We start from the raw sequence: 18,352 nt of genomic DNA on the forward strand, positions 1-18,352 counted from the left end.
CCAAATATTAGCACATGTATATTAGTATATCAGAGGAAAACAAAGAAAAAATTTAAGCCCAAAATAAAGAATCCCTATATCTTCTATACACTTCTCTTTATACATTTCTAATTGTGAGGTAACTCTCTCAGTTCTTGCCTTGGCAGTAGCATTATGTCCACCTCTATGTCATCCAATTCTCAATTGAACTGTCCCCGGTGAAATAACATCTGTAGAATTGGCTCCCTGGATATTAGTCCCAATGCGTATATAGATCTGCTGTCTCAGGCTCATAAGAAAATGTTGTACCCTCAACGCTCTGAGGAATAGTTGTCAAAGTCTGGGTAGAAGGTCTCTCGGAAGCAGTCGTCCCAGTTACTGTGGTTTCTTGAGTCTTAGTTGTTTTAATTGTTACCTCATCATCAAACCCAGATACGGGAGAAAAAGGAAAGCCATCGTGAGTACCAAATCCAAAAGTTACATCTTCACCGAATGTGGGATGTATTGGCCATGGAGTGTAAGGATCGTCACTGCTTAGGGGAATGCAGCATGACAGCTTGTTCATACAAAGAAGTTTGTACCTTTCGAGATGTAAACATCGTTTTCTGCAGTGTCCTACACCATTCTTCCAGCATCTTTCAACAAACCAGCCAGCTGCAGGGTTAAACAAGCAGTCAATTTTTAAATTCTAGCCACAAGACAACAAACATTAATTCCAAAGTTTGACAACTACTACTATTGCCATCTAAAGTAATATGATAACATATACCACAAGCCATTTGGAGAGACAAAGAAGAAAACTAAAACTGTATATTAAAAACTGTGACATGTGCTATCAAGGAAATTGCTGGTGGTGGGGAGAGGAGAGAGAGAAGGAGAGGGGAGGGGGCAGGAGAAGGACCAGAGAAGAAGGAAAGAGGAGGAGGAGGAAGAAAATGAGACAGAGAGGACAGACATATGCAAAGCTAATAGTTAAGCCATGGCAAGGCAAGAAGGATGAAAGGAGGCTACAGGATACACAGGAGGCAAAGATTATTTCAGGAAAGGACCATCAAATGCTCAGTCCCAGTGTGGAGAAACAGCATCGTGTCTTTAAGGTATTAAGAGAAGGCTGAAGAGTCTGAAGTATAATGTGCAAAGAACAAAGGAGCACGAGATAAAATGAGCTTGAAGTAACCATGCCATTGCCTAATCAATTTGGCCATTATTAAGCATTTTTATTTATTCCAAACCATTATGTGAGTTAATTTACTTCAGTTAGCTGGGATTTCACATGGAAATTAGATAAGGGAAAAGGAAGAATAGAATCTGGGAGACACGTTAGAAGCTTTGGCCAAGTAAAACATGAAGATGGCTGGAACCAGGGCTGTGAGAGTTGTAAAGAAGAGAACAGATTAAAGACATCGATTGTTTGGATATAAGTCAGTGGAGGATGGAGAAATCCAAGTACATTAGTACATTTCTGAGCTGATACAGGGGAGATTCGTGATACTTGCTATTCATAGAATAGTAAACAGAGGAAAGAACACGATTTGGAGGGAAGAGAAAAAGGTGGTTACAAGTACTTGTTTTGGGGTATACAGCACAATATACCTCAGATGTCCAGAGGGCAGTAGGATATAGCTGTAGCAACTCGGTAGACAAGTTTGGACTGTAGATGTAAATTGTGGAATCATTGCCATGGATAGTATTTAAAACTACAGTTATAGATAAAGTACATATAGTGTTGGAATAATGTGAGATAAAAGGGGGCCATAGTTAAATTCTGGGGAGTGTCAATATTGAGAGCTCAGATAGGAGGAGAAGGCTCAGAAGGAACAGCCAGATACTTAGAGCAAAACAGGAGACTGAGACACTAGAGAATTAGATTAGTTTTCCCAAAAGCAGACCTTGGGATAAATTTTGACTACTGTATAATAAATGAGTTGAGGGCATTCAGCACTCCCCACATCGCCAAATCAGTTTGGAAATGGGGAAGTTATGGAAATAAGACAGCCAAAGAGAGGAGAGTTATACAGTTAGTAACCACTGTGATTGACTAGAGCATGACCCCATGGGGAAATCCAGCAACTAGTGTATGGCTAGGATAAAGGTCCAAGTTATCCTTCTTGAGGGTCAGAGGAGCTGGAATATTTCTCCACCATCCAGTAGTTGATAGATGATACCAGAGTGAGCTGACAATTCCCTGTCATTTCCAGATTGCCGCGTTCAGGACTGATTTGCAAGCAATCGACCATGCTTTGAGGATACTGCCAGGTGCGGGTCAGGCTGGTGTGCATGAAAATGGCATATGCCAAAGGGATACAAAGAAAGTTGTATCAGGTATGACTAGATTATGCAAGTGAGGAAAACGTTTCCTAAAGGAACACGTGGACACTTGTAGGCAAATACTGCTGTGAGGTTGAGCGAGATAACGCAGGAGCTGGAGCCTCCACTGCATTTAACATGATGAGTGTCACTGGTAATCTTCAGAGTGGTAAGAAGAGGAGAAACAGAAGTGAAGTGGTTGACATGTGAATGAGAAGTGGAAATAGCACCTGGAGACAAAACTCTTAGGAAGTTTAGCTGTGAGGAAGAGCAGAGAAATAGAGAAGTGCTCGGAGGACAATATGGAGTCAAGGGAAGGTTTTTCAGGTTTGTTTTGAAGGCTGTGAAATAAGAGAGCATGTTTGCAAATATTAAGAAGGAACAAGTAGAAAGGGAGAGATTAACGTAGAAGAGGGAAATGAGGCAAAAGAAGGGCATAGTCCTTGATTAGGTGACAAGGATTAAGAACACATACAGCATCTGACTGTATGTGATATGGAGAAGCACACTTCCTCAGCTATGTCAAGAGGGAAAGAGAAGATGGGTGAAAAGCCATACTGGTATGAGTGTTGGCAGCAGTAAAAAGTGCCATTTGAATTTTTGAAATCTTGAGATGTGGGGTAAAGTCCTAAGCTGGGAGGGAACATCACAGACAGGAGTGGAGCAGGAGAATTGAAAAGAAAGAAAGGTCAGTGCAAAAAGGTGGCCTAGGAAAGAGGAAAGATGAGCTCACACAAGAAATACAGTAGGATTACGAAGCAGCGTGTTAATTCATTGGAGGAGGGAGGATAGGCATCTACCGTGAAACTAGTCTGTTCCATTGTATGATCATTTATCAAGCAACTATATGACCATCTTTCTCAGCAAACCACCTGAGAAGTACCAAGGTTGGTGTATTCTAGGAAACAGCTAGTGCAAAGGCTCTATGTTGGAGGAAGCCAAGGATGTATGAAGAAGGTCAAGTAATTCTCAAAACAACCCTTTTTGCATTTAACTTGATAAAGTATGAAAAGTACCTTTCGTGGGTTGAGATAGAGAGAGAGCACAACGAAAACTTGGCTCCTATTTCCTCCCCTGGGGATGTTGGCTTTATCCTAACTTCTCCAATGATTCATTGTTCTCTTATTATTTTACTGGCTCCAATTCTATTGCCCTTGGTAGAATTTTCTGTAAGTTTTGAGGGTAGCCGTACCACATCTTTCATCCTGGACAAAGTCTAACATTGCTTCCTCATTCCTAACTTCTACAAAGATTACCTCTCTATGTATTTTTTTTTTCCTCCAGGGTACCCATCCTCGAAATCTGAGTCCTGTCAGCATTTCTCTTCCATTCCCAAACACGTTAAATCATCTTGTTCTGTCAATTCTTCTTTAAACTTGCCTCTCACTTGCATTGCTCACTACTCCTTTTCAACTATTCCCGCCAGAGTTAAAATTTCGGGTACAGCCCATCACTCAACAGAGGTTTGAGCCCCTAACTATGGTACAGACTCTGTTCTAGGTGCTCGGGGTACATTTGTGAACTAAGCAGACAAAATCGCATAGAGCTTACTTTCTAGCAGGGGAAAACAGACAGTAAAGAAAACCAGTGAATTATCCTGTATGTGAGAGGATGATAAGTAGTTTTCAGAAATAAGAGAGAATAGATTTAAGTGGAATCTCTTTGGTGTGTCATGGGGACAGATGACTGTTTCTTAAACAGCAGTTAGCAGAGGTCTTGAGAGAAGGTGACGATTAAACGATGACTTGAAGGTGGTGAAGGAATTAGTCACACCAGTATGTAGGGCAAGTGCATTCTAAGCAGAGGAAAAAACAGAACTCTGTGGGTTGAGCAAGCCTGGCATGTTTGAGGAAGGGCACTGTGGAAAGCCACACTTTGCCAGTGTGGCTCTGGCAAAGTGAGCAAGGACTAGAGGACTAGAGTAGTGGGAGACGAGGTGAGAGAGGTCATAGGCACCAGATCATGGAGGGCCTGGTGGGTCACTGTAAGGACCCTGGTTATTGTTCTGAGTGAAGAGGGGGCCACTGCCAAGATTTGAGCAGAAGAGGTACATGGTCTGACTTCCAGTGTGAGCAGATCACACTCTATGCTATCTTGACAGAAGACAGCAGGAGGCAAGAGTAGAAGGACAGAGACCTGTGCGGAAGCTATAAGAAGCAGTAACAGGTGAGAGATGATAGTGACTTGAATCAGAGCGGTAGCAGTGGATGGAGGCGGTGAGATCAGTTGGTTCTAGACATAATTTGCAGGTAGATGTAAGAGATTTCCTGGTAGATATGGATATCACAGCATAGAATATCAAAGATAGTTCCAAGAATATGGCTTAAACAATACAAGGATGGTGACTGGGAATAATCTATAACTTAATGTATTTTTTGTTTTTAGAATGACAGCCATCACTTATTTCAAAGCTCCTCAGTCTGGAATTATTATGTCATTAGGACTTGTGACCTCCATCACCAATATTTCAAAATCATAAATCTAAAAAATATGAATTACAGTGGTATTAATTCAGGCACATAAGCCATCTAGCCAAAATATTATCCCTTGTGTGAATTCTCTCTGAAAAAAAAAAAAGAAAAAGAAAGAAAACAGATGTGGAATCAGATAGCATCAACTTAAATACAGCTGTTAACAGCACTCCACTGATGGACAGTTTGGCTTGGTAAAATGTTTCTTTACAAAACCCTCAGGTGCCATCTCAATTTAAAACAGAAAAATACACTCAGAACATTAAATAGTTAAGTTGCAAAATAGAACCTATAAGCAAAAATTTATAAATCAGCAGGAAACAAATCTACCGCCCTCACAATAAAAGAGGAAAATAAGCAGAACCACACACTTTATAGAAAAATCAAAACACATGATAAATATATATTTGAAGTTTGACTTCTCCATAGTCAAAGAAATAGAAAATATTATAAACTTAGGTATGTTCCTTCATTTTAAACATTTGCAATATTCAGAATTTGACAATGCACTAAGCAGACAGGAATAAGGTGCATGTCTAGGAATTTTATGTTGAATGGTTTATGTCTATGAATGGTTGTATAGAATATACTTGTATATGAAACATAAATACACTTCTTAGCAAATATGATAAGCACATAAATGTCCAAATATGAAATTGTATAAAAAAGGTACAGAGGGACTTCCCTAGTGGTGCAGTGGTTAAGAATCCGCCTGTCAGTGCAGGGGACACGGTTTCAAGCCCTGGTCTGGAAAGATCCCTCATGCCACGGAGCAACTAAGCCTGTGTGCCACACCACCAAGCCTGTACTCTAGAGCCCGCGAGCCAGAACTACTGAGCCTGCACACCACAACTACTGAAGCTCACACGCCCAGAGCCCATGCTCCACAACAAGAGAAGCCACCACAATGAGAAGCCCGCGCGCTGCAACGAAGAGTAGCCCCCCTCTCGGCGCAACTAGAGAAACCCCGCGTGCAGCAATGAAGATTCAATGTAGCCATTAAATTAATTAAAATTAATTGATTTTTAAAAAGGTACAGAGCACCCATTGCATGAAATTCTATGCAATAATTAAAAGTTCAGTTTTTGGAGAATATTTAATATGTGGGAGAATACTCATCATGTTTTAGAAAATTTTAAGGAGGATATACATTTTTTCCCCACATGTTATCCAGGAATCTCAGGGAGAGCAAAAGAGCAAAACCGTATTGTTACTTCTTTATTATTTCAAAACTTTCCAAAATTTCGGTGAATAGTTCATAATCAGAATTGAGTGTAGGTGATAATTCTTTACGTCACTTACATGTGTCCATGTGAATCAAGATATAGATACATAGGCACATGTATGTCCATCTCACGGTAGTGATTACCTTTCTAAGCAAGATACAACGTCTCCAAGTTTGGAGCCCATTTTCTTAGTACATAAAGAACTCTTAAAAATCAATAAGAAAGAGTTCAGAAATACAATGGAATAGATGTTCAAACTCATTTATAATTGAAGCGTGATGAATTCAAACAAAGATGAGGCAACATTTTCACACATTGAAATGTAATACACGAAAGAATGTGATAAAAAAATGGAGTGATCAGTGTGTGGGAAGCTGACACTATCACACACAAGTGATAAGAGTGCGCATACTGTAGTCCATTCGGTCAGTTGTTTGCCAATCTTGCGTGTGTGTGTGTGTGTGTGTGTGTGTGTGCGCGCGCATAAGGGGAAAGATATACATTTGTTTACTAATTTTCCTAGCTGAATTTTTTCTGATAATTAAAAGTTTCCTGCTTAGCAGACCAATTAAAATAAGAAAGGAAATTCACAACCTCACCCCCATATATTCTACGTATACATTAAAAATAATGAAGTAGGTTCAGGCACTGATAAGAAGTCTCCGAGATATTGTGCTACTACATTTAGAAGAATCTGTATGATTAATTTACATTGGTTTTTTTTTTTTAACATCTTTATTGGAGTATAATTGCTTTACAATGGTGTGTTAGTTTCTGCTTTATAACAAAGTGAATCAGTTATACATATACATATGTTCCCATATCTCTTTACATTGGGTTTTTAAAATTCTAAGGTATATAGATATTTGAATCTACTCGGATATACAACTAATTGGTAAGATTACTTCATTGAATGATTCAGAGATTCTGAAAGAGAAGACTGAAGTACTGTTATTCCAGGGTAGGAGAGTCCTTTTCCTTAAACTCATATAAACCTATTGATTGCTTGATACTTTTTAATCAATTGCAAGTATTACTTTCCAATAAAAGTAGGTAAGTTTCCAAAGTAACATTATTAAAAAGAGGGAATAAGCTCATTCATTATTGATCTATTAGCAGAAGGTCCCTATTGGTCACTTACCTTTTTACTCTGTCTTAACTTATCCCCACTTCTAACTTAAATTTGTGTTATCTTTCTGATGACAGCTCTGCAGATCCTACAAAAAGTGTGATGAACTTTTTCACCATACCTCAGAACATAAACAAACGAACACCTCCTTTGAAAGCACTTTCACGACAAAAGAGAATTCAAGATGGTAGTGAGAGTTGGACTAATGAGACACAACAATAAAACAGGTGCAACAATGAAATTGTTAAAATAGAAGCAAAGTCAGGCTGAGTTAACAGTGGTTAGTTATAGAGAGAGACAGAGAGAGTTGCTCAGAAGACTGAGGAAATTCTTCCTTTGGAGAAATGTTTCAGAAGACACCCCAGTTTCATAGGTGCCTCTAACAGAGTCTTAGAGAGCAGGAACATGGAGCTGCCAGCATGCCATCATAAGAGCATTTGTGCTGCTCTTTATTGGCCCAAGGCTCTTCCTGTGGACCTCTTTCCCCCTCAAGACACCTGGGAGCCCAGGGTCAACAATTCATCCTAGTTCCATCATCTCTCCATTGTAGGGTTCCATTACCTTTGGTCACCAGATTTAGTAACCCACATATCATGAAGGTCAGCATCAGGAGATTCATGGCTTCTGGGAGAGAGGGAGCCCTGTGTCCTGAGGAATGAAGAACACTTTGCACAGTTAGGACTCTGAGTGGTCACCTTTACTGGCCTATCATGGGTGATGAACCAGAGAGGAGGAGAACGCTATGCCACCCAGAACACCAGATGATTAACTTGCACCATTGAGTGTGCATGACAAAATAATGCTCTGTTCTAGAAACTGTTATAGGAAACTGAGGCCTTATGAAATGAAGTATAATCCTAAGGATGTGTAGGGTCTGATGGAAAGAAACAACTCCCCAATAAAGTCCTCCTTAACCTTGCATGGAGCCAGTTACGTCTCCTCTGTCTGTATGCAACACTGTGTATATAGCCATGATAGCAGAATGCTATATCATGATCCAATTTGTTTCGGACCAGTAAGCTTATGATACCCCGTAGATTATCCCCTTCTCCATCTGAGTGATGCCCCAATCCATTGTGTATTAATTTTTTTATAAGTTGTGAAGTTTGCTTTGAATGGATTTTTTTTTTTGCTATGGATACCCAATTTTTGCAGTAACCATTTGTTGGAAGTACTATCCTTCCTCCATTGAATTGCTTTGGCAGGTTTGTCAAAAATTAGTTGGCCATACTTGGTGCTCTATTCTATTGCATGGATGTACTCTGCCAGTACAACACATTCTTGATTACTGTAGCTGTATAACATGTCTTGAGATAGTGTAGGGATACCTCCTGCTTTATTCTGCTTTCTGAAAATTGTTGTAACTCCCCCAGTTCCTCTGCCTTTCAATAAAAATTTTAGAATAGTTTTGAGTATATCTATAAAAGATCTTGTTGGGAATATGAAAGCAATTGAGTTACAGCTGTGTTGTAGTTTGAAGAAAAATGACTTCTTTACTATGTTGAGTCTTCCTATCCATGGACATGTGTGCCCCTGTCACTTCATTTAAGTATTTTTTCTTTTTTTAACATCTTTAATGGAGTATAATTGCTTTACAATGTTGTGTTAGTTTCTGCTGTATAACAAAGTGAGTGAGCTATACATATACATATATCCCCATATCCCTTCCCTCTCACGGGCCCCTCCCACTCTCCTTATCCCACCCTTTTAGGTGGTCCCAAAGCACCGAGCTCATCTCCCTGTGCTATGTAGCTGCTTTCCACTAGCTATCTATTTTACATTTGGTAGTGTATATATGTCCATGCCACTCTCTCACTTCATCTCAGCTTTCCCTTCCCCCTCCCTGGGTCCTCAAGTCCATTCTCTACATCTGAATCTTTATTCCTATCCTGCCCCTGGGTTCATCAGAACTTTTTTTTTTTTTTTAGATTCCATATATATGTGTTAGCCTACAGTATTTATTTTTTCTGTTTCTGATTTACTTCACTCTGTATGACAGAGTCTATGTCCATCCACCTCCCTACAAATAACTCAATTTTATTTTTTTATGGCTGAGTAATACTCCACTGTATATATGTGCAACATCTTCTTTATCCATTCATCTCTCAATGGACACTTAGGTTGCATCCATGAAAGAAAAAAAGAGCTGGAGAAATCAGGCTCCCTGACTTCAGACTATACTACAAAGCTACAATAATCAATACAGTATGTTACTGGCACAAAAATAGAAATATAGATCAATGGAACAGGATGGATAGCCCAGAGATAAACTCATGCATATATGGTCACTTTATCTTTGATGAAGGAGGCAAGACTATTCAGTGGAGAAAAGACAGCCTCTTCAATAAGTGGTCCTTGGAAAACTGGACAGCTATATGTAACAGAATGTAATTAGAACACTTACTAACACATATACAAAAATAAAAACAAAATGGATTAAAGAGCTAGATGTAAGACCAGAAACTATAAAACTCTTAGAGGAAAACATTGGCAGAGCACTCTATGACATAAATCACAGCAAGATCCTTTATGACCCACCTCTTAGAGAAGTGGAAATAAAAATAAACACATGGGACTTAATGAAACTTAAAAGTATTGCACAGCAAAGGAAATCATAAACAATATAAAAATACAAGCCTCAGAATGGTAGAAAATATTTGCAAAGGAAGCAACTGACAAAGCATTAATCTCCAAAATTTACAAGCAGCACATGCAGCTCAATATCAGAAAGACAAACAACCTAATTCAAAAATGGGTGGAAGACCTAAAGAGACGTTTCTCCAGAGAAGATATTCAGATTGCCAACAAACACATGAAAGGATGCACAACATGAGTAATCATTAGAGAAACGCAAGTCAAAACTACAATGAGATATCACCTCACACCGGTGAGAATGACCATCATCAAAAAATCTAGAAACAATAAATGCTGGAGAGGGTGTGGAGAAAAGGGAACACTCTTGCACTGTTGGTGGGACTGTAAATTGATACAGCTACTGTGGAGAACAGTATGGAGCTTCCTTAAAAAGCTAAAAACAGAACTACCAAAGGACCCAACAATCCCACTACTGGGCATATATCCTGAGAAAACCATAATTCAAAAAGTGTCATGTACCCAAATGTTCATTGCAGCACTATTTACAATAGCCAGGACATGGAAGCAACCCAAGTGTACATCAACAGATGAATGGATAAAGAAGAAAGGCACATTTATACAATGGAATATTACTCAGCCATAAAGAGAAACAAAATTGAATTATTTGTAGTGAGATGGATGGACATAGAGTCTGTCATATAGAGTGAAGTAAGTCAGATAGCGAAAAACAAATACCATATGGAATCTAAAAAAAAAAAAAAAACGGTTCTGAAGAACCTAGGGGCAGGACAGGAATAAAGGCACAGACATAGAGAATGTACTTGAGGACACGGGGATGTGGAAGGGAAAGCTGAGATGAAGTGAGAGAGTGGCGTGGACATATATACACTACCAAATGTAAAATAGATAGCTAGTGGGAAGCAGCCACATAGCACAGGGAGATCAGCTTGGTGCTTTGTGACCACCTAGAGGGCTGGGAAACGGAGGGTGGGAGGGAGAGTCAAGAGGGACGATATATGGGGATGTATGTATATGTATGGCTGAATCTCTTTGTTATAAAGCACAAACTAACAAACCTTTGTAAAGTAATTATACTTCAATAAAGATGTTAAAAATCAATTAATTAATTAACTATTTTTAAAAAGCTAATGGGTACACATGACTTGAATCTTTGCCCCCTCTCATTTAAAGTATCTTACCAGATACTCCACCAAAAATATTCTGCTTAATATCATTGGCCATAATCACATCACATTCCACTGCCGTGTGTTTGCAAAGGTTGGAAAAGAAGTTTACGTGGCCATATTGTTGCACTGAGCTATGATTCAGACACAATATGATGTAATAAGGAGCAAATAAATGGAAATGCCCAGAGAACACTCAGTCCTCATCAGATCTCAGGTAGCACACTCAGTTCTCCAAGAATGTTGGCACAACCTGCAGGGCCAAACTAATGATCCCTTTCTTCGAACATCAAGATCTAATTGAGCTGATAGCTTGCAGGCATACCACGAGTTTTGTGGAACATCACAGAGGGTCAGGGGAGGAACTGCATGTGCAGACCACAACCTATGAAAGGAGCAGGCTAGAGATGGGGCAAATAGAAGAGCTCAGTTGACAGGTGACCAGTGCCAGTATATTGTTCTAAATCAGTGGACAAAATAAAAAACAGAGAGAGAGAGAAATTTAAAGATATATACAGAGAAATGAGTTCTGTAATTGAAGGTGACCACAAAGAGTGTGATAGGAAAAAGTGAAACAAAAATAAATAAATAATATTGACTTCCAATTCAACCAAGCTGGAGTATCCCATTCCTCCCTCTTTCATCCAAAACCTCTGGACTTAATATAACAACCATGTCTCACCAGAGTCTGGGGTGGTGAGGGGACCTTCAAGATGGCAGAGGAGTAACACGTGGAGATCACCTTCCTTCCCACAAATACATCAGAAAGACATCTACATGCGGAACAACTCCTACAGAACACCTACTGAACACGGGCAGAAGACCCCAGACTTCCCAAAAGGCAAGAGACTCCCCACGTACCCAGGTAGAGCAAAAAATAAATAAAGAATAAACAGAGACAAAAGGATAGGGATGGGACCTGCACCTCAGGGAGGGAGCTGTGAAGGAGGAAAAGTTTCCACACACTAAGAAGCCCCTTCACTGGTGGAGATGGGGGTCGGGTGGGGGGGGAAGCTTCAGCACCATGGAGGAGAGCACAGCAACAGAGATGCAGAGGGCAAAGTGGAGAGATTCCCACAAAGACGATCAGTGCCGACCAGCAATCACCAGCCTGAGAGGCTTGTCTGCTCACCCACTGGGGTGGGTGGGGGCTGTGAACTGAAGCTCGGTCTTTGGAGGTCAGATCCCAGGGAGATGACTGTGTGAACACAGCCTAAAGGGATCTAGTGCATCACAGGTAGCTTGGAGGGAGTCCAGGAAAAAGTCTGGAACTGCCTAAGAGGCAAGAGACCATTGTTTTGGGGTGCACGAGGAGAGGGGATTCAGAGCACCACCTAAACTAGCTCCAGAGATGGGCGTTAGCAGCGGCTATCAGTGCGGACAACAGAGATGGGCATGAGACACTAAGGCTGGTACTGCAGCCAACAAGAAGCCTGTGTACAAGCGCAAGTCACTATCCACACCTCCCCTCCCAGGAGCCTGTGCAGCCTGCCGCTGCCAGGGTCCCGTGATTCAGGGACAACTTCCCCAGAAGGACACATGGCGCACCTTAGGCTGTTGCAATATCATGCCGGCCTCTGCCACTGCGTGACCGCCATTCATTCCATACCCCTCCCTTCCCCCAGCCTGAGTCAGCCAGAACCCCCTAATCAGCTGCTGCTTTGACTCTGTCCTGTCTGGACGGGGAACAGATGCCATCAGGCGACCTACAGGCAGAGGCAGGGCCAAATCTAAACCAGAGCCCCAGGAGCTGTGCGAACAAAGAAGAGAAAGGGAAATTTCTCTGCGGAGCTTCAGGAGCAGCGGATTAAATCTCCACAATAAACTTGATGTGCCCTGCACCTGTGGAATGCCTGAATAGACAACGAATCATCCCAAAATTGAGGCGATGGGCTTTGGGAGCAACTATAGACTTGGGGTATCCAGTCTGCATCTAATTTGTTTCTGGTTTTATGTTTATCTTAGTTTAATGTTTAGAACTTATCATTGGTAGATTTGTTTATTGATTTGGTTGCTGTCTTCCTTTATATATCTTTATATCTATATATATATAGATTGGGCTTCCCTGGTGGCACAGTGGTTGAGAGTCCGCCTGCCAATGCAGGGGACACAGGTTCATGCCCCGCTCCGGGAAGATCCCACATGCCGCGGAGCGGCTGGGCCCGTGAGCCATGGCCGCTGAGCCTGCGCGTCCAAAGCTTGTGCTCCGCAACGGGAGAGGCCACAACAGTGAGAGGCCCGCGTATCGCAAAAAAAAAAAAAAAGAAAAATCGGCAGAAGAGCTAAATAGACACTTCTCTCCATAGAAGATATACAGATTGCCAACAAACACATGAAAGGATGCTTAACATCACTAATCATAAGAGAAATGCAAATCAAAACTACGAGATATCACCTCACACGGGGGAGAATGGCCATCATAAAAAATCTGCAAACAATAAATGCTGGAGAGGTTGTGGATAAAAGGGAAACCTCCTGCACTGTTGGTGGGAATGTAAATTGATACAGCAACTATGGAGAACAGTATGGAGGTCCCTTAAAAATCTAAAAATAGAACTACAATATGAACCAGCAATCCCACTACTGGGCATATACCCTGAGAAAAGCATAATTCAAAAAGAGACATGTATCACAATGTTCACTGCAGCACTATTTACAGTAGCCAGGACATGGAAGCAACCTAAGTGTCCATCGAGAGATGAATGGATAAAGAAGATGTGGCACATATATACAATGGGATATTAATCAGTCATAAAAAGAAACGAAATTGAGTTATTTATAGGGAGCTAGATGGACTTAGAGTCTGTCATAAGTAAGTCATAAAGAGAAAAACTAATACCGTATGCTAACATATATATATGGAATCAAAAAAAAAATGTTCTGATGAATCTTGGGGTAGGACAGGAATAAAGACACAGACATAGAGAATGGACTTGAGGACACGAGGAAGGGGAAGGGTAAACTGGGACGAAGTGAGAGAGTAGAATTGACATATATATATTACCAAATGTAAAATAGTTAGCTAGTGGGAAGCAGCTGCATGGCACAGGGAGATCACCTCAGTGCTTTGTGACCACCTAGATGGGTCGGATAGGAGGGTGAGAGGGAGACGCTAGTGGGAGGGGATATGGAGATATATGTATACATATAGTTGGTTCACTTCGTTATGCAGTAGAAACTAAAACAACATTTTAAAGCAATTATACTCCATTAAAGATGTTAAAATAAAAAATATCTGGCACAAAGTGACAAACTAGATTTTGAGAAAGAACTTCCTAACAGAAAGAGAGCTGTTCAATAACCTACAGCCTGCATCTAGAGATCGATTTTGTTCTCTTATAATAGAAGACTGTTCAGATTGATGGATAAGAGAAAATTAATAATAGTATGAAAGTTGCCTCAGAATATGCTTCTGGTCTACAGTATCTTTGAAATTCTATAAGTTTAGATTACATGATTTCTCTCTCTGCCTCTGGGACATTGATGACATACATCACATACACACAGGGTGTTCTACTTCTAAACTGAAGGCCCTGAGAACACTCAGGTTCCCTTACTAGGCAAATACAAGCAATTCACAATTATTCTCTGAGATTAACCAATCCATCCAAGATCTGGTAGCGTTAGAAATGGAATGCTGGGACTTCCCTGGTGCTCCTGTGGCTAAGACTCAACACTCCCAATGCAGGGGGTGTGGGTTTCATCCCTGGTCAGGGAACTAGATCCCACATACAGCAACTAAAAGATCCCACCTGCCACAACTAAAGATCCTACATGCCACAACAAAGATTCCCGCATGCGGCAAAGAAGACCCGGCACAGCTAAATAAATAAATATTAAAATAAATAAATGAGCCTTTTAAGAAAAATAAATGGAATGCTTAGGAAGGATATATGGGAGAAAAAAACTCAACAAAACCCAAAAAAATGTGGAACATTAGGAGTGGAAAGACGGAAAATATAGACTTGATCTTAGATCTCCATCCAGATTTCCCAGCTGAGGAAAGACACTTGAGTGTCACATTCATAGAGATGTTTGTGACAGTGAGGAAAAAGTGGATAATAGATGGAGCAGCTGGAAAGGAACTTTTAAGTCCAAGGACCACTGTGGGGAGCCTTGAAGCGTGCAGAAGAATATGAAGAGGAAGAAGAAGAGTCATTAAAACAACAGTTCAACAAATACGTCAAGCTTTTCACCAGCTCATGGCCTTGCAAATACAAAATCCCTTTGTTTTTAACAATTTTCTTCTAACTCTTCACATAGCTGGATCGTTTTCATCTCTCAAGTCTAACCTTGAATGTCACTCCCTCAGGGATAATTTCCTATATCACCCTGTCAGTAGTAGCTCTACTCAGTTACTCTGTGTTACATCACATTATTTCTTTCCATAATTATATTTATATCAATCTGTAGTTATTTATTTTCTTCTTTATTTTCTTTCTCCTCCTTTCTAATGTAAGTGCCTGGCCTTGTCTGTCCTGCTCAGTAGGGACTGATTTCATATATATATATTGAATAAAACAATAAATGGACTCAACATAGAGAAAGGCAAGAAGAGCTCCAACATCTCTTGAAGCCCTTCTATATGTCAAGCCAAGTGACGGGAGATTTTATATATGTATATAGTATATCTATATATTTACAGGCACACCCTGAAGAGTGTCTCTCTGATTAATATATTCCTAGTAAAATGCCTCTTGTATATTTTATTCCTAAAATTACCAAAAATGTGCATATATCTCAATATTATATATAATCCATGTTTATACATAAAAAGTTTATATGTACTTATCATTCAATACATTTTAATATAATATATAAGGCAAGCATAGAGTTACATTCCAAATGTAATTTGTAAGACCTCACGAACACGTAAAGACCTTTTGAAACTCCCACCAAGTGTCAAAATAAGCTATGTGTGTTTTGGATAATGCTAAGAATCATTACAACAATAATTTAAACATTTTATATTTTAAGATGATAGCTTGTGAGTTCTATCTAGATGTATAAGTGTGTTTTGGTTACAGTTTAGGAAATTGGTTGGGGATTTTGTGTTGATGTGTAATGATGTGTTATATTTTTCCCATGTGGTTAAAAAAAAAAAGAGAGAGAGAAATAGGATTCTGGTGAAAGCTGGCATGCAGAATTCTGATTTCAGGAGTGGTAAGTCCATACATATATCTACATATTTATGTGTGGGTGAAATCTCATTTATTCCTCAGAGGAGGTTTTCACTATTAGAACAAATATAAGAAAGCAACTGGTAAAGACTTGAATAGTCAATGCTCAGAAAAGCTTGTTGGGCTTCCCTGGTGGTGCAGTGGTTGAGGGTCCGCCTGCCGATGCAGGGGGCGCGGGCTCGTGCCCCGGTTCGGGAAGATCCCACATACCGCGGAGAGGCCCGTGAGCCACGGCCGCGGAGCCTATGCTTCGCAACGGGAAAGGCCACAACAGTGAGAGGCCCGCGGACCGCAAAAAAAAAAAAAGCTTGCTGTTTTCAATTTATTTTGATAAATATCTTTGGCTTAATGATTTATATAATTCCTTCATGCAGAGAATTTACTTTTGAGAAAGTGTGAAAACAAAATCAGACATTGCAAGAAGAAATGCAAAAGTGGAGAGTTTCAGAAAGATCATTTTAAAGGGAAATGTGGCAAGCAGAAGGTGAGCTCTGTTCTGGCTATCAACCACAACTTTAAACCCTCAGCTTCCAGTAATAAAACATCTACCCCACTGTTAGAATCAATTATCAACTAGGAAATGAACCAAAGTAACGATGATCACTGCTTATACCTAGGATGCCTGGTTCATTAAAGCAAAGGAACTTAAGCTGGGGTCAGTCTTCTCTCTATAACCTCTTTCCCATTGTCTCTCCATTCAACAATGTTTGGAAGAGCATCATATTTCCATAGCACCAGCAGTTCCAGGGTAGGGATGAAAATAAAATAGAGGCCAGGCACAAGTGAAGGTTAATCCGAAACACTCATTAAGACTAATGGACAGAAATGGTGTCAACCTTGAAAACAGTTCCCAGCCCATAGGCTCCCAACCTGCCTTAGCAGTATTACCAAACTTTAAAATGCATCAGAAACATCTGTAGGGCCTGCTTTAAAATAAATTTTAAAAAAAGATTTCTGGTCCTCATTTCCAGTTTCTGATTCCATGGTGGAGCCTGAGAATTAGCATTACTCACTAGCTCCCAGGTGATGCTGATGTTGCTGATCAAAGGACCACACTTTGAGAACCGCTGATCTGTAATATAGAATGAGTGAAGGTCTCCTCCTACAGATCGAAGGCATTCGCTACATACTTTTGAAGCGGCTAGTAATACAAAAGCATTTCTACAGAGTGCCTTCATATCCATTCTCTTATTGGATTTCCTACAACAAACTTACGATGTAGATATTGGGACCTCCACTTTAGAGGAGAGAAATATTGATTTTTAGCTATTAGAACTGAGACAGACTTAATTGACGATTAAGAGCACTTTGATATTATGCAATTCTCTTTCCTCCCTGGAAATCTACATTCATATAAATTGCAAACTTAAAGAGGATAGAAGGGAGATCAAGAGTTCTGTACTGTGACTTAAAAGCCGTAGGACTTTTCTCGTAAGATCTCTCCCCACATAAGTCAGAGAAGGTAATCAGAATGAAATATCACCTTCATTTATTCTATCTTCACCAGGAAACAAGCCCTACAGATGTTTCTGATGCATCTCCTTCAAGAGATACATCTATGATATATCATTATCTAGTAGAAGAGATTTGAGGAATGGATTATCTCAACTAGTAGGACATCATGGTCTTTTATACTCATGTCTATCACTGTAGGTAGAACTCCTGGACTCACACAGGAAGGTGGGAGGACAGAGGCAGGTCATTTCAGCAAAGGAGGGTAGTAGAAAAAACCATGAGCTTTTTGGTCAGACATATATGAGGTTATTCATGGTCTCACCATGTATTCAGTCTTGAACTATGGACAATTGATTTCTCATCTTTGAGCCTAAGTTTATGAACTTGAAGAATAGAGAAAACATTTACTCCCACTCAGGGTACTTTGAGATACTAAGGTAGTATATTCAAATTTACTCACATTATAGGGATTTTGGCTGTAACAAGTTGATGATTCCTGGGTGAAAAGCAAAAAGGCAAGTTTCCTGAGGGCCCTGCCCATCTTTGCTCTGCATGGTTATGGGTGATTATAAGCCATTTTTCACCTGTGGGAAAGTTCATTACTATGCAGAGAAGAGTGTGACAGAGGTTTGGCTCATAGGATCTCTATGAACAGCTAGATGGTGTTTTAAAGGTTCCTGGTAGAACTCACTGTGCTTTCCTCCTCAGTAATCACCTTGATCACTACCTTGAAATCATCATAGAGCTATGATCACTGAGATTATAGAAGAAGAATATAATCTTAGAGCTATATCTTTACTCTCCTGTCTTCTTGTCTTGTACCATT

General features: G+C 40.1%; 1 protein-coding gene across 1 annotated transcript; it reads right to left on the reverse strand.

Moving 5' to 3' along the window:
* Window positions 1–232: 232 nt before the first annotated feature.
* DEFB125 (defensin beta 125) lies at window positions 233–7,731 on the reverse strand. The gene is made up of 2 exons (XM_027078054.1): window positions 7,674–7,731; window positions 233–633 (listed from the first exon to the last, which is right to left on the reverse strand). The coding sequence occupies exons 1-2, from the start codon at window positions 7,729–7,731 to the stop codon at window positions 233–235; spliced, it is 459 nt and encodes a 152-aa protein (XP_026933855.1).
* Window positions 7,732–18,352: the final 10,621 nt, after the last annotated feature.

Source organism: Aethalodelphis obliquidens, unplaced genomic scaffold (genome assembly GCF_003676395.1).
Source record: "Aethalodelphis obliquidens isolate GAN/ISIS:26980383/991018 unplaced genomic scaffold, ASM367639v1 scaffold42, whole genome shotgun sequence".
Lineage (NCBI taxonomy): Eukaryota > Metazoa > Chordata > Mammalia > Artiodactyla > Delphinidae > Aethalodelphis > Aethalodelphis obliquidens.

What these genes read in the sequence shown, in the direction of transcription:
- DEFB125 (XM_027078054.1), bottom strand. Translation starts at nt 7,731, where the DNA reads ATGAATCTCCTGATGCTGACCTTCATGATATGTGGGTTACTAAATCTG. An exon ending in ACTAAATCTGGTGACCAAAG is followed by an intron (nt 634 to 7,673) that starts GTAATGGAACCC and finishes TTAACCCTGCAG; the next exon opens with CTGGCTGGTTTGTTGAAAGA.